Source organism: Azolla caroliniana, unplaced genomic scaffold (genome assembly GCF_043228905.1).
Source record: "Azolla caroliniana isolate FFs.n. ecotype wild unplaced genomic scaffold, voAzoCaro1.0.p SCAF_11, whole genome shotgun sequence".
NCBI classification, from domain to species: Eukaryota; Viridiplantae; Streptophyta; class Polypodiopsida; order Salviniales; family Salviniaceae; genus Azolla; species Azolla caroliniana.
Genome location: NW_028230446.1, coordinates 21,347,291 through 21,368,181, shown reverse-complemented (window position 1 = coordinate 21,368,181; position 20,891 = coordinate 21,347,291). Strand labels below are relative to the sequence as shown.

At 38.4% G+C, this 20,891-nt stretch overlaps 2 protein-coding genes across 3 annotated transcripts; both read right to left on the bottom strand.

Annotated features, from left to right (window-relative positions):
- Positions 1-2,951: 2,951 nt before the first annotated feature.
- On the bottom strand, positions 2,952-12,383 carry LOC147858501 (small G protein family protein / RhoGAP family protein). 2 transcript variants are annotated; one of them, XM_087327089.1, is made up of 10 exons: positions 12,179-12,383; positions 11,952-12,023; positions 10,287-10,567; positions 8,236-8,289; positions 8,141-8,159; positions 4,353-4,451; positions 4,198-4,275; positions 3,786-4,030; positions 3,548-3,686; positions 2,952-3,268 (listed from the first exon to the last, which is right to left on the bottom strand). In XM_087327089.1, the coding sequence occupies exons 2-10, from the start codon at positions 12,004-12,006 to the stop codon at positions 3,126-3,128; spliced, it is 1,113 nt and encodes a 370-aa protein (XP_087183215.1). In that variant the 5' UTR covers positions 12,007-12,023; positions 12,179-12,383; the 3' UTR covers positions 2,952-3,125. The 2 variants fall into 2 exon arrangements, with proteins under 2 accessions (XP_087183215.1, XP_087183216.1); XM_087327090.1 differs by having other exon boundaries at positions 8,141-8,153.
- Positions 12,384-17,832: 5,449 nt separating this feature from the next.
- LOC147858500 (transport inhibitor response 1-like protein Os04g0395600) lies at positions 17,833-20,642 on the bottom strand. Its single transcript, XM_087326952.1, has 3 exons — positions 19,843-20,642; positions 19,003-19,495; positions 17,833-18,616 (listed from the first exon to the last, which is right to left on the bottom strand). The coding sequence occupies exons 1-3, from the start codon at positions 20,619-20,621 to the stop codon at positions 17,861-17,863; spliced, it is 2,028 nt and encodes a 675-aa protein (XP_087183078.1). The 5' UTR covers positions 20,622-20,642; the 3' UTR covers positions 17,833-17,860.
- Between the last annotated feature and the right edge of the window lie 249 nt (positions 20,643-20,891).

The window sequence follows — 20,891 nt, the reverse complement described above, 5'->3', positions numbered from 1 at the left end:
GGGACATGTCAAGTATAGGAATGTATTATTTATCGAAATTTCCTTGAAGTGTCTTGATGATGGTCAAATATATGAATGTGTTTCTTGTGTTAGAAGAGATTGATTTGTATTTATACAACAATGGAACCAAGGTTTTGGTGATGATGGGTATTTCTTGAAGCCTGGCCACATGGCCCCCAAATTGTGCTTACTCCAAAATTGAGGAAAACTATGGTCTACAAAAGGGAGGGGGCATGTGGGTGAGGGGAAGCTTTAAAGATTCGAGGAGATATAGAAAATAAAGAAAAAGAGAAGGAACTAGAGCAAAGGACAATGAAAAAAACGACAACGAGACAATAAGCGTATTGTTATTGTGGTGGAAATCATAAAAGGATGGGAAAGTGTGGATGAAGGAGCTATAGAAGACAAAAAAGCCTGTTGGAATGAAGAAGGATTCTTACAGTCACGTATGTTGGTGTAGATTAACTGTGCTTGAAGGAGCTATAAAAGACAAAAAGGCTTGTTGTAGCATAGAAGGGTTCTTATAGTCATGTATGTTGGTGTAGCTTACCTATGTTTGAATGGTGGAAGCTCGTATTGTTTGATTAAGTGTTAGGAAGTAAGTCTACGGAAGTTAAGCTAGAGCCAAGGCCGGGGGGGGGGGGGGGGGGGGGACAATTGGCACGGAGACATAGTTAGTGTTTTCGAGACCAGTCAAGTAAAGCGTGAGCGATGAGACTTCCAAGGAAGATGGCATTGGATTGTCGATGCTGATAAGGCACCAACAAGTGTCGGCGTAAAGTGCCTACTGCCTGGATTGTGTGTGTGTGTGGGGGGGGGTGTAATGTTTACATGAATAATGGGTGCATAGAGATAGCTAAGCCTTTTGAAGAGGAGGAAATGAAGTGAAGTTAAGAGTAGAAAGAGAGAAGAAGGCAAAAAAAAAAGAAAACAAAGGAAAGAAGAAGAAGAAGAGGAAGCGAAAAAACAGGGAGAGAGAGAGAGAGAGAGAGATGTCACAGAATTACGCGGTGGAGCCACCAACGGTGAAGATCAAAAGGGTCCAGCAGATCGTCCGGCTTAGACAGATGCTGCGAAAGTGGAGGAAAGTGGCTTCCAGGGTGGGCGGAGGGCCATCGCCATCGCCATCGCCATCGCCATCGCCATCGCCGCCGCCGGGACATCTTGCGGTTTACGTGGGCGAGGAGCGGGTGAGATTCTTCGTGAAGACGTCGCACTTGAGCCACCCCATCTTCAGAGCCCTCCTGCAGAAGGCGGAAGAAGAGTTCGGGTTCAAACAGGCAGGGGCCCTCACCATCCCTTGCCAAGTCACCTTCTTCCAACAACTCCTCCTCCTCCTGCACCAACACCAACACCAACACCAACACCAGCACACCAAACCAACCCTAACTGCCCTCCATGCCCACACCATGACCATGACCATGACCATGACACCACCACCAACTGCCTTCACCGCCGTCTCCCACTGCCACAGTCAATCACCACCAATCACAATCGAGGACACCGACCACTCCGAAGACATGGTCGAAGAGTTCCAAAGGTTGCTAGGGCTCATATCCTCCTCCTCCTCCTCCTCCTCCTCTTCTTCTTCTTCTTCTTCTTCTTCTAGCTCTTCCTCTTCCTCTTCCTCTGCTCCTCACTCCACCCCTAATCCTTCTAGTGATTGTGGCTACCATGTAGCTGTAGGCGGAGGAGCACCATGTTTATACTTGTAACTCTATGTCTCTCTACTGCATATACTACTAAGTCATCAATCAACATAAGCAAAATGCAAAAACACATGGGAGATTGAACAACTTTTCTTTTATCAATAATTTTGTTTTTCCTCTCTCTCTCTCTCTCTCTCTCTCTCTCTCTCTCTCTCTCTCTCTCATGTAATAAGGTTCACAATGGGTGCCAATGTTATGATGACATAATGTGCATGTTACGAAGCACCATAACAAAACTACATGACGCACATTTACTGTCTCAGGCCTTTGATCAAGGATTCACACACCAAGGTACATACTCTAGGCCTTGCCCCGGTATGCTCAGATTTTGCATGACCTGTATAAGCTCAAAAAGACAAACTCAAGGAAAAGGGAAAGCGGTCTAAAATTACTTGTGTTACCTCAGGAACCAAGATATGTGTTAAAAATAATAGGATGATAGTCTATAACGCTATGCTTGATCAAGTATCACAAAACTGATGGGATGGAATTCTATATCGCTATGTTTCTGACCTAAAAAATTCAAAGTCATACACAACATGAAATTGTATCTATTCAAGATTTGAAGTTTGTGATTGGGTGCTGCAGCATAACCACACATCCGGCCAATTTGTTTTATGAATGCTTTTTGTTTTAACAAGATCTCGGCAGGAACTTAATAATAACTTTACATCTCTTATCTTCTTAATTGTTTTCCACCATGTAATTGATCACATTGATTCTACTTCCACCATAAATGAACTCAGGAAGTTGACATCCTAATACTGGTGCTATGTCCTTGATTATGTACACCAATCAAATTCCGCCATAAATGAACTTGAGAACTGGACACTCTATTACTAGTGCTATGTCCATGTTTATGTAAACCAGTCCTTCAAGATTCACGACTTCTCAACATTGTTTCACACTACAGTCAATCCACAGACTTTGTATTTGCTCAACTTGTGTAATGTTCATAGATTAATTGTGCAAAACGAACTCGAAACAAGTCTACAAGCCTACATATCACACTCTTACCTTCAATCACATTCAAGCTTGCATTCCCCGTATCTTCAGCCTTAACCTATCCTTTACAATATATCTCGCTCAAATAGAAAAGTGTGCAGTATCTTTATTAGCCTTGCCTTACACATGCAACAACAAAATGGCTGGATAAATATATAGTTTATTCTCCTTAAAAGTAACTGAACAAATGCCATCAAAAGCAAATTGGAAGACTCTTTGATAATATTGTACAACGGAGAAGATAAACAAACATAAAATGAAGAATAATTGTGATGAAAAAATATGGAATATAAGAGGCAGTGAGCCCAAACACTGTCCATATACACATCTACCTACGAATCTGAAGAGATAGTAGAACACTAAGAAAGATAGTGTTGAAGCATTCACAATGACATGTGGAGAAAGTTTTCGTTACTCCCCGAATTCATGACGAATCGTTTCTATCGGATCAGCAAATATAACCTTTTGATGCTCAATCAGACATTGCACAGCCTCTATGATTGCAAAATCAGCTACAGACGGCTCATCATCCAAAGGTATTACACTGTCCACATCTGGCGTAATAGCATCATATACCAGACAGAAGGTTAAGTAAGAAGGTCCATTGATAAGAAGCAAAGGGATTACTTAACCATCATATGAAAATAAATGGAGAAGAATCCAAACTAACCCTCGCTTGTATTTTTACATAAATAATTCCAGAGTCTCCAAATATTACCAACATACCCCTCTAAAATGGTAAATGTCCTCAAGAGTGTTTATCACAACACATATAGAACATGATTTGTTAGAATTACTTATCACAGAATATATAGAAGTCCTTTTAAGCTTACCTCGAATATCGCTATCTTGAGCACGGGAACTGAAGGGAGACCTGCTGAGACCACTAGACACCTGGCTGTCTATATGTGCTTTGTTTTGCTTCCATAAAAGACATGGAGCAAGTTCAAACGCAAGGCTATGGGCATCCATCTTCAAGCACAATTTCCAGAAAATAATGAATTACATAATACTTGATATGCTTGAAAATATTCAGATATGTTCAAATTCAATCCAGAGACTTCTCACTACCTTATTTGTCATAGACTTTTGACTGATCAGATTGAGCAATGATGTTATACACTCAAGTGTGGAATAATGTGCATATGGAATAGTCCTCAACAAATCAGATAGTTGACGAACATTTCCCCCAGCTTCTCTGAATTCACTGTACACAGAGAAGGTAAGCAGTGGTTCCGGAAGCATTTGGAGATAGCACTTCAGTAATGCAGCCACATCAAGTGGATTTGTACTTTCAGGAATCATTGCATTCAAATCTGATAAAATTAAGACATTCTCTTTAGCGTCACATCCAGATATAAGTAGCACTACTTTCACCTATCAATTTATTGTGATTCCTTGCGATCCCATCCGACCATAAAAGAATCAAAATGGGAGAAACACATTAATGATCATATCATCTATATAATGTAAGCAAACATACCTTCTTCAAAGCAGTATCTAAGATGTTGAAGAGCCTGCTCATCACCTCGAGACTTAAAGATATACTTTGTGTTGATTCCTACAAACAGTTTTACCAGAATATAGTGTAGCATCTAAAAACATAGTTTTACGAAATACTTGCAACCAAAATCACACCTGATGATATTAGGTAGTCGACACAATTGATAACTATCTGAGGTACTGGTCTGGAGCTCCTCTGGCGTTGAACAAGAACTTCCAAAGGTACTCCAAACACTTCAGATCAAGAGATAAATTATTAGTTTACTGCATTATCGCAACAAAGGAAAAGGGCTGTCCCTAAGAAAGCTATTAGAGGTGCAATCTTTAACACTATCGTAAAATATCCCCGCTGAAACTAAAGTTACCAAAACTACTCTACTGCAAACACAACAGATCAAAGACATAAATATTCAGGCAATTGCGCCATCATGACAAACATTTTTAATGATTTCAATCACAAAGCTATTAGCGACCCAATACCATTATACATCCACCCAATTCTTCAACAAGTTCTTTTCATTGTACCCCAAGTCTAAAATTAATCAGCCAAAAATGTATTTTAACAAGTTCATTCTATCAGCTTTAATTTTCTTTTGCTTGAGTATTTTTAGTTTTTTGGCCTTTTTTCATATGGAGCACCCATAAATAAGCTAGAATTCATGAATGCAACATTAGGAGAAGCCAAAAGAAGCTCATGCACTAGAGGTACCAGTTGTTGGGTTGTTTACAAAAACACCACAAGAATATATTGGGAATCTCAGAATAAGCATGGGGCATTGAATATTCCGACAGCTTCTACATAAAACGTGGGTAAAGAAAATTGGTTTGGCCTATGGACCTTGCCCATAACTATATGAATTTCAAATGGCTCTTTAAGGAGAGAAGTCACATATTTTGAAGATACCTTCAGGAACATAGATTTTGCTATGTATATAGAGACTCATGAATGCACCAGCAATAAAGTCCTTGATGCACAGGGATATAGTACTATTAAAAGACTTCAATGCATGTACTACAGATGGACGAGCAAAGCTGTTTGGCAGAAGTGAAACCATATTTGGTGAAGTTGTAGAAAAGAAGTTGTCCTAAAGTGACAAGCTCAAGATATGAGCAAAGTACTTGCTAGTCCTTGGTAGTCTAGATTGGTTCGTGAAACAAAATGATTTCCCACAATGGTGAAGATCGGGTGCCTTGACATGTTGGTAGCTCCAATTGAGGTGTCAGCACTGTCAATTACTTGATGAGATCTCCATACATTCTACCCAAGATAACAGATTTCAGTCTCTAGTAGACCTATTGACTTAGCTGCAGATCAGGCATATCTACACCTCAAAAGTGAAAGGATGGATGCTAAAAGGATGTATTTGATAAGAATGGGACTAAGCATGCAAAATAGCAATTTACTTAGCAGACAGTTGACGTGTATAGTTGTGGAGTATATGGTGGCATTTGATTTGGATCCTTTTGCATCCCCAGAGGAAATCAGACACAGGGTTATCAAAGCCATTGCATTATGCTGCAATAAATGGCTTTCGCTATACTACAGTCAGCAGCAGTGCACACATATGTAGTAGAGCCACACAAAATAGTTGGCATGATGAGGAATGCCGTGATACTAGGAGATGCTTGCCATCAGAAATGACGAGTGATTTTTAAACGTAAACAAGTAAGAACCTTCCACCTTGTGACAAAGAAGAAGAGAGCATATTTTGGCTGAATTTGAAGCAGAGGTGCACCGTGTGTTCCTTGGACAAGAAACTAAAAAAGCATGGGTACACTTGTAACACCAACTCTTCTCTAGCAGTGTAGAAAATTGGAGACAAAGCTTTCACATGGCATATAGTTGGATATATTTGGACAGACCTTTAGTCTCAATGATGGCCTACATGATAAGAAGCAAAGCATCAGTGCCCCGTGATATAATATGGTTCTGATCAGTGACCAGTATCCAACCTACGAAAAGGTGCTCAAGACTGGCATTTATGTCATCAAACACCTTGCTGAACATAGAGATAACCAATGTCAGTATGTTGAATTGCAAGAGTGGTTCCAGCCACATAGCGTTAGTATAAATGCTACCACCACTCCAATATAGCTTGGATTGTCCAACCTGAACATGTATGAAGTGACCAGTCAATGTCATTAAATTGGACAATGAAAAAACATGGATCAGCCCCACTACATCTCTCTGTAGGAATATGGCCAAATATAAGGAACTCTTTTTACACATGTTGCAAGATGGATGTATTCAGGCCTTCTTAATGGATGCACATTTTATCTCATGCACTCCATAGGCTGATAGAGCTGTTCTTAGCCTCTTCGCCTCACTTGAAAATTGGGCTATGCAGATGTGCATAAAAATCTATGGACGGATCTGTTGACAGTTCCATGGGGGGTTGGAATCGGATGAGCACTACATCTAGCATCGTGTTAATTTTTATGAAAAAAGAGGGAGATTAAAACCACTACCTCTTCAAATAAGGTTTGGCTCCCTACAGTAACGGAATATGAAGACCCGCAGTGCTTGGGATTGTCCTTGCTAGAATTCAAGAGACCACGGAGAAGTTATTGAAGGACAACAACACAACAACAAAGCTTACCAACAGAGAACAATCATGACTTCAAGGACTCAATCACGGAGTACGCAACTGAGGTCTTGTTCAAGACATGCAATTAGACAATCCCAACATGTCATGCACATACACCAAGTCATCACCCTTTTCACCAACAAGTTAAAGCAATTATCATCAAAACCATCGGTGCTTCCCTCGCTTCAGAGATCTCTCCATATTGGAGCAGCTCATGTTGGAGATTTTTCAAAGACCAAAGTTTCAGTCTATCTAAGCTCAAAATCGTAAGTCCCTAGATATCTAGATTCTTTAGTACCATATGGTTAGTTATATTTAATTTGGTTTGTTGTACTCCAAAGATTCTCATTTGGTCTTACAGGCCATTTTGGCCTTTTCAAAGATGTTACTATAGCTGTCGTTCTTTGGCTCCACCACTCAATCAAGGACCACATAAAAGGGATCTCGACCAAGAAAATAGAATGTTTTTACAATAGATTAGACAATAGCAATATGTCGTGCACATAGACCAGTACCATTTGGCGCACGGTATCAATGAAAAAAGGTCATTATCACCTTGCACCAAAGGTGTGAACCTCACTTTGGAGATATCTCCATCTTGGAGTGGCCCATGTTGGAGAATTTTGAAGGCAGAAGTTTCAGTCCATCTAAGGTACAGAATTTTTTAAGTGCTTACGTATCTAGGTTCATTAGACAAGAAAACACTTTAAGATGTAATTTTAACATGTAAAAGACATTAATATTGCTTTCTTCTTTCTTTCTCCTTGGCTTATTTTTGTCAAACTGTTGAGTTGCCATTTACAAGAAGTTGTTCATATCCGACATTCCTCATCTGATCTATTTTCGTTGCTCCATGGTACTCTACTTCTGCCCTTGAAATTGTGAAAAGCAAGAATTCAACATTGTGCAATTTCATAAAAGGAGATTTGCATATTTTTACTGTTTATAATAATGTTTATCTCCTGCTGTTCTTCAATGTTTACACTTCCATAGCAAATTCCTATAGGGAACCGGATAACCTCTAGTTTTCGCTTCGCATTTTCAGGTCTTCAGAATGTGATGACCACTTTGTAGTACAAATTTCTGTAGGTTCCGTAAATGGAAACAAAAATAATATAGTGAACTATCTTTGTAAAAATATAGTCCCTGAAAAGTTATCTCTTGGATTTGTTACCCTCAAATCAGAAATGCAATGATTGAATTTCATAGAGAATATTTTCTGTCCCATTTTGTGAGGAAACCAAACAAAGCTCTTCAACACCAGAAAATTTTTTGGAGAACAATAATAATAATAATGAATTCTGCATTTCAATAATATAAGGATTTGACACTCACCACTTCTAACAGACTGTCCCTGTCAAAAAGAAAGTAGACATACTGAGAACATGATCAATCTTTAAATGTTAACCCAAACAGAGAAAAGTGTGTACCTTTTGCCATCGCTCAATAATGCTTCTACTCCTTTGCGCTGCAAGTTTTGCAGCCTGTTACCACCAACAAAATCCAATGTTAAGTACCAAAAAATTGTATGATTTTATCAGTATCACAACTCTAGATATATTATTTCCTCATGTTTTTCCTTTGCTAATGCAAATGTTGAATGCATTCATCTGATATCATTTTGCTAGCATCACTTTGGCATCTAATCCTAGTTGTCCTAGTGCTGGTTGTGTCACCATGCAATTTTGTCTAATCCAAATTTTAGCATTCATAGTTAATTCTCAAAAGAAGTTTAAAAAGAAGATATTCTCCAAAGTTTAGCATTCACTCTTGATTATAAAGAAGCTAAAAAAGAGGATACTTCGAATGTGTGATATTCAACACTTACAAGAAAACTCTACATAGAAATAGTTTTCATACTAATGCCTGTCATTTATTGGGGCAAAAGAGAACGATATGCAACAGTTAATAAAATATGTGCAACATATTCAATCAAGATGGATAAGGAATGACCTAAAGAATCGTAAGTTGAAATAAGATTGCCAATCAAAAGATTTGTAAACAAAACAAATCCAGAATAACTAAAACAATGTACTTCAATTATATCGACCAATCATATGAACTACATTTTTTCTATCCAGAACTTTTGAGAGAAAGAGATACACAATAGCATCAAAAAATAGAGAAAACCAGTTTAAAAACATACTAATATGAGGTTCACAAAGAATCCTCATCACTTTACATTCACAAAATCATAGAGGAAAGAAAAAATGACATTTACCATGTCTACAAAGGCTTGACTTCAGTCTACAGGACAAATCATTATTGAATTCATGTTATCCATACTGAAACCAGAGCAAACGCTCTAGGGATCTTAATGCATGTGGTGGAATGATTCTGCGGAGTGTGAGTGAGTGAGTGTGTGTGTGTGTGTGTGTGTGTGTGAGAGAGAGAGAGAGAGAGAGATTTTGTTATCATCCTCAAAGGTCAAATATGGCCTATGAGACCAAAAATGTCATCTTCACATAATACATGTAAAAACATGTAGCGATTGTCAATGTTCAAGAACTTTACCAATGAATGTCATAATTTAGAGTGCACACTATGACCGTAAAAGAAACTCGTGCAAACATTGGATTGGTTCAATGAGGTGTGCAAAGCATTGTGGAATGTTATCAAAGGCAGAGCATCATATCAAAGTATGATACTCAGATTCCCGAACTTGTTTAGGACAAAATGTTGATGGTCAACTAGTCTCATCAACTTTTCCCAGTTTGGCGAAGAATGTGGTTTTGTAGTTTAGTGCAACATATGTTGTAAAATGTGTGAGACATGAGCCTCCACATTTTTTCCATGTCATGATACATTGATTTTTCAGGAAGGCCTCATTCACAAATAAAACTATCAATGCATCGTGGCTAGTCACAAAAGCCTACAAGAGTCAATAAGTAGAATAAAAATAAGATGGCATCACAAACCTCTACTTCGGAGAATTACATTTCATGAAGAAATGATCAACCAACTTCCTCATGCATAGCATGAACTATAGTAAGACCTTTTGGCAGATGTTGTGTCCTAGATTTTGGACATCACTGCTCATGTCATTGAATACATCTATAAGAGAAGATGCAAGTGCATAAGTGCATTAGTATCAAATTTAAGATAAATCAAATACAAACCCCACATGCTATTTTTTTTTTCATTCCCCAATGTAACATAACGATGGTTAAAATTGGTGTAGCAATATGACTTAAAACTCCCCTTGAGTTCTAACCAAGATCCTATGTACCATTATATCGTGCACCATAATACAATGGAGAGTCAGCAAGGAATGCAAAGTATAGTATGCACAGTTCATGAACTGTTATACCTCCGAAGAGGCTAAAGATAGAAGTAGATGACCACCTTGTCAAACTTTGTCAACTTGTTTGTGCTCTGCTCATCATAGCAAGGAGCAACCATTTTGAACCACTCCGTCCCCAAAATGAACCCCATGCGACTATGCCTAAATTTTATTATAAAGGTTTAAATATCAACTAACCTCTTCAAACTTTGTCCTACCCACTGCAACCTTTTCCTTGGTTTCCAACAAGCTTCTTTTCAGCAAAACACTTGTCGATGCAGCAGCCGACTTAAGACGATCTTGCACACTCTCATCTGGAGAGTAACTTTGTTGCTTTCGTGCTTGTTGTAACAGAGACCATCGGGCTCTCACTGCTGTTCCAGCTCTCTCAGCCACTTCAGCAACTCCTGTCCCAGCATCTTTGGCAACATCACCTACAAACATTCCAGCTGACTGTGTAGCATTCCGTAGCTTCATACCTGCATGTCAATGGTAGAGTTGGCTTAAGCTTTTGCCTGATGTATATACCTTGACCAAATCCACTGATAACTGAATGCATTCTTTTCTTAGATGAACATAATCTGTATGATGTATATCTGCCTATATGATCTTTTCTCTATTAACGCAGAACACTTATTTGTAAAATTTGTAAGCATCAACAGTCGCTTACTACCTCGAAAATGAATCCATGAAAATGTTTCCTTTAGTCATAAATAGGCCATATTGTTCTCTGAGGAGGGTTATATAATGTATCCATCTGTATGTGCAATGGCCATACATATTAAGGGAGTCTTGGTTTGACACGATACAAAAACTAAAGAAATTGAGTGGTTGTTCAATGTATTTTTTCCTTGGATGAACAAAATCTATTGTATATAATTTGACCAAAATACACCAATGTTGAAAGAAATTTTTTTCTTTGATTAACATAATCTGTCAAGATTCCTTGACCAGCTCCACCAGATGAATGAATTTTTCTCTCGTATGAACATAACTGTTGAATGTATATTTTTTCTAAGATGAGCACAATTTTTCTAAATATGTTGACTAACTCCACAAGACAAATGCATTTTGATGTGAGATAACATAAATGTTGAATGTATTTTTTTTTCTAAGATGAAGATAATCTGTTTAGGTATGTTGACCAAATTTACCAATTGTCAATGACGTTTTTTCTTTAGATTAACATATTATGTATCATGGATCTTCACATATCTGAATATCTATCCATTCTAATTTTTAGTAGTAAAACTTTGAGCATAGATTTCTTTTCAGCTCCACAGAAACTACAAGAAAATGTTCATTTTGTTTCCAAACAGGTCATATTAGACATCCGATGACAATAACAAAAACTCTCCTTCTGTATCTGTAACGCCTATTCAAAGAGGACAGGTTACACATGTAATACGTGAAAATGTATCTTTTGATCCCTGCATAGGTGAAATTTGACATCCTAGGTCAATTATAAAATCTGTCCACCTTTGATATCTTGTAGTAGCAATGCAAAGCAGACAAACTGCACATACAATACATGAGTATGTTTTACTTTTGGTCCAATATGATTCATATTTGACCTTGAAGAACGAAAATAAAATCGAACTTTTGGATCACAAATAGGTCATGTTTTTTACCTCGAGGATGTCAATAATGAAGTCTACCGATTGTTTAATGGTGGTAGTTTAAACCAGACAAACAAACAATGCATGAAAATAATTCGTTGGACTTTTTGGACTTCGGAGGTTATAATAGAATATATCTACGTTGGTCATATTGGATCTCTCTCAATAATAGCTAGGGAGAATATAATAATAAAAAAATTGCCTCTATAACCCAGAAAAATGACAAGAGAAAGGAAGAACTTACTAGAAAGAGCAAAGAAGCCACTTGCCCTATCTCGCCATTCGGCTTTTGCAGACATGGCGAAGCTTTCAAAATCTGTTTCAGCAGAAAGAGAACATCACGTCACCATCGCAATTTCTCAAACATGGGCACTGTTTCTTGTTTTTTACACTGAGATTCACGCAAGACACCCAAAGAGGATGCATAGAAACCACACGGAACAGAGAAGATCAGATAAAAGAATAATTTACCTATCAAAGAAAACCATCAAAATGATTCGAATCGTGGTCTATCTTTGCAGCAGGTAGAGAGAGAGAGAGAGAGAGAGAGAGAGAAAGAGAGTCGCAGATTATCTTTCCGGTCTATCGCGGTCTTTCGATTTCTGCTTGTTTGAAAAAAAGGCAGAGAAAGAAGGAAAGAATCCAAATCTGATCCGATGTTCTATTCCGGAGAGAGAGAGAGAGAGAGAGAGAGAGAGACTTTAAAGAACCACTTGTTTTGCTTGTCCTTCGTCTTCTTTGGTTGGGTAAGGATTTGAACCCTCCCACTCTTAGACGCCTTAAGAGATTTATGGTTTTTTTTTGTGTGTGTGTGTGTGAACATCTTCATCGTCTTTACCCGAAATTCCCGAGTTACGCCTTATCTAACATTTTCTCTCTTGGGCTCAGGCTTTCCTCAAACACCGGAAAACTATACTCCCTTTCACTCACCCGTGCATTTGGAGTTCAGATCATACCAATTGCACTAACTTACTACAAGTTACTTACAACTATAAAACTGACTGTACATGACTTTCTCATCTTGGATGAAGGAAGATGGTCCATTTTATTCCTTGCTCAAAGGCCATTAAGAGAGAAGAAGTTATGAATCTTGCGCTCTTGAACATGGCTCAGCTTTCATGAACTCTTGATGACATCATTTCTAATCACGAACCATAGTTCATTTTGCGATTTTGGAAGTGTTTGTTCTAGTTGCTCAAAAGCTTGATTGACCTCTCATTAGTGTTTCATCCTTAGATTAACAAGCAATGGATGTAAATCTACAAGACCTTCAAACAAATCCTCCAACGTAATATAGGTTATCATTTATAAATAGGACAATTGGGTTTGAATCGTACCTTTGATCAAGTTTTCATGCACTCCGCAACTGTGTAACTTTGTTCTTCTTGGACTACATATTTCATCCATGATTCAATATCCTATAAAGACATAACTCACATACCTAAGATTTTGCAAATTATGCGAATGGAGTAATTGAAAGCAAGGAACATTGTGTGTTTAGGTGCCCAACATTCTATCACATTACATGTAAGAAAGCCACCCTCTACATGAACTCCACTACCATTCAATAATTTGGCCAAACCTTGCGGAAGCTTCAAAAGAAGGGGAATCAACCCTTATTTTAGCACGTGGTGTGCAACAACAATCACACATATAATTGACTCTTTTTTTTTCCATAACTCCTTACCTCCATTGATGTGTCAAGGAGTCACCCTAGAGCGGGTGAAGGAATATCGACAACAATTGTGACCACAATACCAAGATATAAGGCAAAATTTTGAAAATCATCTCCCAAACAATGTCTAAGAAATGTCTACGATACACCCGATATCTTAATCATGCAAGAGAGAACTGGAACTAATGATGAAATGCCACACATATTTAGGAGACCAATTATTTTTTTCCAAATTTTATACCTACATAACATGCTTGAGTGTAAACCTTGAAAGCAATTCTATGAGCTTATTTTATTTGAGCTCCCAATATCGATCATATCTCGAGGATCTTCCATGATTGATGACATCTCGAGGGTGTGATTATTTGATGAGCAGTTCCTAGAAAGCACTTTTTGGGATCAAGCAAGCTTTGGTGTTGTGACCCAAAGGGTCAAGAAGGTGTGTGGAGGGGAGAATTCACATATTGGTGTGTAAGCTTCAAATAGTTACTAATAACTATGCCAATGATTCCCTATAGTTACTCACACATAGAAGACAAAGGGGTCAATGTCATATAAATTTATGTGATTCACACCTCGAATTTAGCATCCGAAATATAAATCAATTAGACTAAGAAGATTTAACTTCATATGAGAATAATCAAAGAAATTGATTAGGAAGGCAAAAACATTATTTTTGAAGCTCACGGATAGGAGCCAAAAGCTCCCCTCCCCAAATAAAGGATCTCACCAACTACTTTGCTCGCCAAATGAATACTCTCAAATGAAAGTTAGGACATTTGTGTCAAATCATCGTAGCTAACTTATCTTGTCAAGGCGAGACTATTGAACGTTAACAGAATGCTATGTTTTCGATTTGTCTTTGAGAGCATCCAAGCAATAATGTTTTCTAACTAGAGTGTCCAAAATAACACCATGCTATTTACTATGTGAAGTTTGTCAAGGTGAGGGGCAAGGGTACAAAAGAAAGAATTTTTGCAGTGGGAAAAAGAATAGTCTACTTATTCATTTAATGTGTTGCATAATAACATTCACATTTTCTATGTTCGTGGCAAAAATTAGACACTATTAGGTCATGTCACAAGAAAGAACACACAAATATGTTTCACATTTGCCAACGATGTGCTAACCAACCTGTTCCATGTGTCACATGGTGCTTATAAAAAATAAACATCTATCATAATCGAAAGAAAAATGCATAAAATATAATAACATTGGATCCTCGCCCTTTACTTGGATACATCATTTCACCATCACATCAACTGACTTATCAAATAAATACTATGTCGACATAATGCATATAGTATACATGTGTGATGCTATCTTATTAATAAAATTCACACCCTCTCCATGCGTACTCAAGATGGTGTGTGTATGCATCATAGAGTTCCCATTTTCCTATGTTACTTGGGCAACTCACAACTCTATATTTCTCACCATTTTACACTATAACATCATTTCTCTTGGTAACTCCCTTAAGGTCTTATTCCCAACGCCAATTTATTTTATTGCAATTATGCAAATCTTGCCATATTGTCAAGAATTTCATAACCATTTCCAAAAGGATCAACCAAATCTATAACTCCTCTCTTCAATAATGTACAACATTGTTAGTGTTTGGCACTCCCATGTTCTATCACTTGGCATCCTCATTGGAATGTTGTTATGGGAATCTATTTGTGCTATATTTATGATAAGTCTTCTTTACAACATTTATTCACTATAATATTCATAGCATAATCTTCTTACACTTACATATGACAATGCCACCAAATAAAGAGTCAATTTAACTTTTTGGATCTAGATAAGGATGGCCAAATTATAATTGGCATATCTACATCCGTGTTTTGAATAGAATAGATTAAATGCGTCGTTATATGCATGCTCATAACAAAGAGTGAGCCATGATTCAATATTTCCTTTCCCACTACATCAATTTTATAACATGTTACATCAACTACACAATATATTCATTACCTTTTAGAGGCTTAGTTTAGCTAGGATGTGGAGGTTTTATATGTTGGTGTCATACAAGTTATTGTATGGGCATGACAACTTTAATATCAATAACTAAATGTGTCTATGATAGTGGGAGGTTGTCTTGAAGAGATTGTGAGTTTCATGCTCATAGCCAAAAGGATATTACAACCCTAAAACCTAATGTTTTCTAGTGTGTGAACTTCCTTAGTATTCATAATGGTTAAAATTCACTTACAAGAGCTTCACCATCAAGAATCTCATGAATAATACTATGTGAATCACAACAATATGCTAGATTCTACATCAAGGAATTGTTTCAAGATTAAAATCACACAACATTGCCTTCTAAAACAAAACATGTAAACATTACTTTTATGGAACACATTACATTCCCACAAACTATTGCTTTAGATTTCTCAAATTTGCATTGAAATCAAATATGTAAACATGACAAACTAGAGCAATCAAATACTACAATCATATCGAGGTCTCAAAGCCCACCACATTCTGGGATAGATGACAACATGCAAATTCACAATGAATCCAATTTCACTACATTCATGTAGGAGAGATGGGTGTAGCCATGACACCATTCATGCAAAGTCATTAGTAATGCAACAAGAAACTTCATTGCCTTATCACTTCAGAGTTCTTACAAAGAGCTTGTGCATATGAATCTGGTTTCTAGTCTAGTATGCTTAGAAATCATAAACTTGTTGGAATGCTCATTGGTTAGCACCCATTACAAACTACTTCATTACAAATTATTGTTTGGCAGTCGAACACTCCCGAATGTCGGTTCAACTGCCACCATATGGCTAATTAAAGTACACCCGCCCACATTAAAACAGCATGTCTGCGTGGTCAAGGATTGGCTACAAGCACCCAACTGAAGACCGAAGAAGAAGATACTAATAATCTTGGCTCAGGGTGAAACGCCGACAAGACAAGTTATAAGCATCCACATTAACCATAGTTAACAGAATTCAGTGAGTTGAGAGGTATGCCGATGCACGGAAGTAACCACACATACACTTAGATATAGGTGGCCAATTAGCTCCATCAAGGTATGTATGATAACACATACTCTCGCAACGATCCGGCTAACTCTATGATCTGGATAACAATGGAGGGTGTCCTTGATGTTCCCCACACGGATAATAATGTTCAGAAGCACACTATGTAGTAGCAACCTCAATACGATAGGAATAAACAGTAGTATGTAACTTAGTAAGATTTGCCATGGTTTTACAACCAAGAACCTGAGTCCCATATGAATTCATTGTGAGCCAATGCCTAACCTTTTTCGAATGGAAGGCCCACTGATGAAGTGATTCATTGCTGCCGATGACGCCGATGCTTTCAATCCAATACAAAATTCGACAGACCGAGCACCATGCATGTCATGATTGATTCTATTGGGTAATGTTGATCCACTTTCTACTAGGTATGCTGAAAGCCATGAATGCAAAGATCCAATTTTCTATTGTTGAAGCAATGATTGGTGGCCTGGTGATTTATGGAAGTGCGATGTGCAACTATGTTCCAGATTCTGAGGCAAATATCAATGGCCTGATTGACCCACTTTAGTGGCGGAAAAATCCTGCTAGCTATTTTAAGGAGATTAGGTCTGCTGGTTCAGGACAGTCCTGTGAGATGATTAAAATGTATCTTATCACATTCCAGTTCTATTAAATAACAGATTGCAAAAAACTAATGGACATAGAGAATGTGACTCATTGAGAGTAGGGCTTGTGATACTTCTGAATCCAGCCCTTCTTTAGCTTTTCGCAGCTCTGGTAAAACTGGTAACAGAGTTTTGTCCAATGTTATCTTGGCTTTCTGACTGTCACTGCCTAATGAATGGACAGTAAAAAGTATTTTTCTGCTAATCTTCTTGAAAGTGGCACAATAATAGCACTTACGTTGGCAAATATTTGTTCTAACAGGGCTGAGGTCAGTCAGATCATCCACAGCTGTGTAAACAACTTGAGTGGAAGTTATTGATATGGAATTCTTTCCTATAGAGATCTGCCAGTCAGGAAGAGCCAGATGATAACCCACAGTTTGGTGGTGGAGAAAACAGTTTTTCATCAGCATTCTACCTGCCAAAAAGAAAGGATGGACATCTGATTTCACGATTTTGGGCAAAAAGGAAGATGTTGTCAATGAATAAAGATACAGCTTGCCCAATGACTTCTTGGAAATATTCTTCCATTGTAGGGGCTGGGTTGAGCCAACTCTCATTCGAGCTCTTCAACAGAGCTAGTCTGAAAATTTGATAGATGAACAACCTTCTTTCATCCATTTTCAAATAAAACACTTCAATTCATCATTGTTCTATCCATATCCGAATGGATGAAGACATGTTCCAGATTTGGGTGAGAAAATGATAAAGCTTCCACTTGGGGACATATGTATGCACTTGTCTTAGAGCCAAGACTTGGAGAACTATCTGTACGCCACAGAGTATGGACAAAAGCCTGCTCTTTATTATTTTATAATGACATGACAAAATGTGGCCTATCGTTCCTATGGCCAGCAACAGATCTATACACATACACGCTCTCTACAAACGTAGTTGTGTTGTCTTCATTGTTTCGTTGCACTACCTCAACATTAAGCCGAGGTTTTTGATGAGCAAGCCATTGGCAACCAGCAATAGTAACATTGCAGTTAGACATCCATAGAGACCTCATTGCTTCGTATCGATGAATACCCGATAACAATGCCATATCCCCAAACGGACTATCTCTTATCTCAAGTTTCTTTAAGTTTCCACAGCCTCTCAACACATGTTGTAACCCAACATCACTCTCTCCAGCAAATGCCACCGACAGCCTCTCTAGCTTCTTTCCATACATCCCGATATACTCAAATGCTTTGTCAGTTAGCAATCCAGAGAGAGATAATCTCCTCAATTCCTTGCAATGCTTCACAATCTCTCCAAACCCATAATCCATGGGTTCATTAGTGACATGATCTGGTTTTGCAGGATCCATAATGCATAGTCTGAAGCTTTCTAGAGTCACACAGTTTCTTGCCATTATCTCCACAGCCGAATTAGTCATTTGATTGCAAAAATATAGAATTGATCGGAGGTTTCGACAACCATTTGCAATGTATGTAAGACCTTCCTCAGTTACACCTTGACCTTGCCCCTCTCTGGTGCCTGGATATACTCTAAAATCCTTGAGGTCCTTACATGATGATGCTACAGCTTGTAAGCCCTTATCCTCGACAGTATCCATGAGCTGCATATTGATAACCCATTGCAGAGATAAGGATATAAATTATAATAGTGTACAATCAAGAAAATATTAATGGAAAACTAGTAATATGAATGGATCACTAATGCTTTTCTTATTAGGTGTATATCATCCTTAAAAGTTTTCCATTGATCTCTCTATCAAACTTTAGAACTATATTTTCTAAAATCTTCGTAAACGCCTACCCCTGCATTCATGAAAAGATTACCAGCTTAAGGGTTAATATCTATCCAATATAATGCAAAATGGACAATTAGGGAGTTTTCATTGAGCTCTGCATTGAACTATATGAACAGCGTTGTTTAACATCTTACTGCTTTTCTAATGTACACAAAACTAGAATTAACAAAGAGTTCAGATTAGTTACTAACCCAGAGTTTGCATATATGACGGCATTGACTGACAAGGTCAGCCAATTCTCCATCACATATAGGAGAATAGCTCAGATTTACTGCAACCAAATTCGTGCCAATCGGGTTAATGACCGAAAGGTAACCTGGTGCAACAACCCAAAACCCCGATAATGTATGCAATTTCTTGCAGCCTCGAAAGACATTGCAAGCATCAAGAAACTCTTCACGGGACATGGAAGGAGAAAAAGATCCAGTTCCAAGCACACTTAGGTTGGGATTCTTAGAGAGAATATGTCGTAGATGACCTATAGTAACTGATCGATTCAACTTTAAGGTTTTGAGACCCGTACACCTTGTAATGAGGGATTCGAGTGCGTGGAAATCCACCTCATGTTCGAGGTCTTCGAAGTCGAGTGAGACTAATGAAGTGAATCCAGGTGGGAAAGCGGAAATCCAAGCTCCTGATTTACTATGAAGAGTGTTCTCAGTGAGTTCAAGATGGGTCAAACTCCTGTAAAAACATGAAAAGGGTAAGATCAGATTAGTCATTATTTCTCTGTATTGATAGCTCTTCAGATGTAGGAAGCAACACATAAACTTGACTTTCACTGTGCTAATGGCTGCACAGATGGAAGATAATGTGAAAGGAAAGTAAGGGGAAGTATGCACAGCTAGAAAGAGAAGAATAAAGAATGAAGATGATGATGTTTGACGAAGTTTAAGCAGCAAGAAAGACCTGGAATGTAGAAGAAGAAGAAGAAGAAGAAGAAAACGAATATGAGGAACTGGACAAAGAAGCGTGTGCAGCAAAGAAGACGAGGATGCATGAATGGATGGATGGATGAAGGGAAGAATTACCTGCAATTGGCAGCAATGCTAGCGAGGCCATGAGTAGTGAAGCCATCGCAGCTAGTAAGGACAAGGACGTTGAAGTGCGGGAAGGAATGAGATAGGAGATGCAAAGCATAGTCAGAGAGCGTCATCCTCTTAAGCCTGAGCTCCTGCAGGAAACGGTGGTGGGATACTGAGAGGGCATGAATCCATGGCTCCACGAAGGCCCCCCAGTGGCGAGGGAGGAGATCGAAATCAGCAAAACGTGGCTTGCCTTTGAGGATCAGCGAGCTGAAACGCGTGAAGCGCTCTGTGGCCCTCTGAGGAGAAACAGAGTAACAGTTCCCAATGAACACACTCCGCCTGCCTGATGCCTCCAGAAGGTTCCATGACCTGCACACCAGTGAGACTGCGTTCCGATCCCTGTGGCAAGTGATGAAGCTCAAGACGTGCTCCATCACATCCTCTGACAAACCCGTTCCTTCTTCTTCTTCTTCTTCTTGATCGCCGTTTTCCATTTCGTCTTCTGCTCTTTCTTCCTTTGACAATTCTTCTATCTTTCCTCGATCTTCCTTTGCCATTTCTTCTTCTTTGCCTCTTTCTTGTACTTCTTCTTCCTTCACCATGTCTCCTTCTTCTTCTTCTTCTTCTTCTTCTTCTTCTTCATTCTCTTCTTCTTCTTCCCCTTCAATGTGACTTCTGCAACGCTTGGCTTCCTGAACTAATTGAGAATCTGTATGTTTCCTCGCTTCTCTTCTTCTGCCTTCATCTTTTCCTTCGTCTGCATCTTCCCTGCCGTTATTCATCCCCAATTGTTCTTCTGTCTTTCGCTTATCCTCTCTCTATGTATGTATGTATGTATGTACATATGTATATGAATACATACATACTCTCTCTGTCTGTCACTCCCTCTTACTTACTTACTTACTCTGTGTCATGTAACAGTCTCTTCTCCTCCTCCTCCTCCTTCATCTTCTACTCTTTCTTCACTGTCTCATTTGTGTCTCATTTGTGTCTGTGAAAGAAAGATATACATATTAACGTCTTCTAAGACCAAAATTGGCCCATGAGAGTGT

What these genes read in the sequence shown, in the direction of transcription:
- LOC147858500 (XM_087326952.1), bottom strand. Translation starts at nt 20,621, where the DNA reads ATGAATAACGGCAGGGAAGATGCAGACGAAGGAAAAGATGAAGGCAGA. An exon ending in AGCATTGCTGCCAATTGCAG is followed by an intron (nt 19,496 to 19,842) that starts GTAATTCTTCCC and finishes ATGTTTTTACAG; the next exon opens with GAGTTTGACCCATCTTGAAC. An exon ending in GTCATATATGCAAACTCTGG is followed by an intron (nt 18,617 to 19,002) that starts GTTAGTAACTAA and finishes ATCAATATGCAG; the next exon opens with CTCATGGATACTGTCGAGGA.
- LOC147858501 (XM_087327089.1), bottom strand. Translation starts at nt 12,006, where the DNA reads ATGTCTGCAAAAGCCGAATGGCGAGATAGGGCAAGTGGCTTCTTTGCT. An exon ending in CGACTACCTAATATCATCAG is followed by an intron (nt 4,276 to 4,352) that starts GTGTGATTTTGG and finishes AACTGTTTGTAG; the next exon opens with GAATCAACACAAAGTATATC. An exon ending in AAAAGTCTATGACAAATAAG is followed by an intron (nt 3,687 to 3,785) that starts GTAGTGAGAAGT and finishes TTGTGCTTGAAG; the next exon opens with ATGGATGCCCATAGCCTTGC.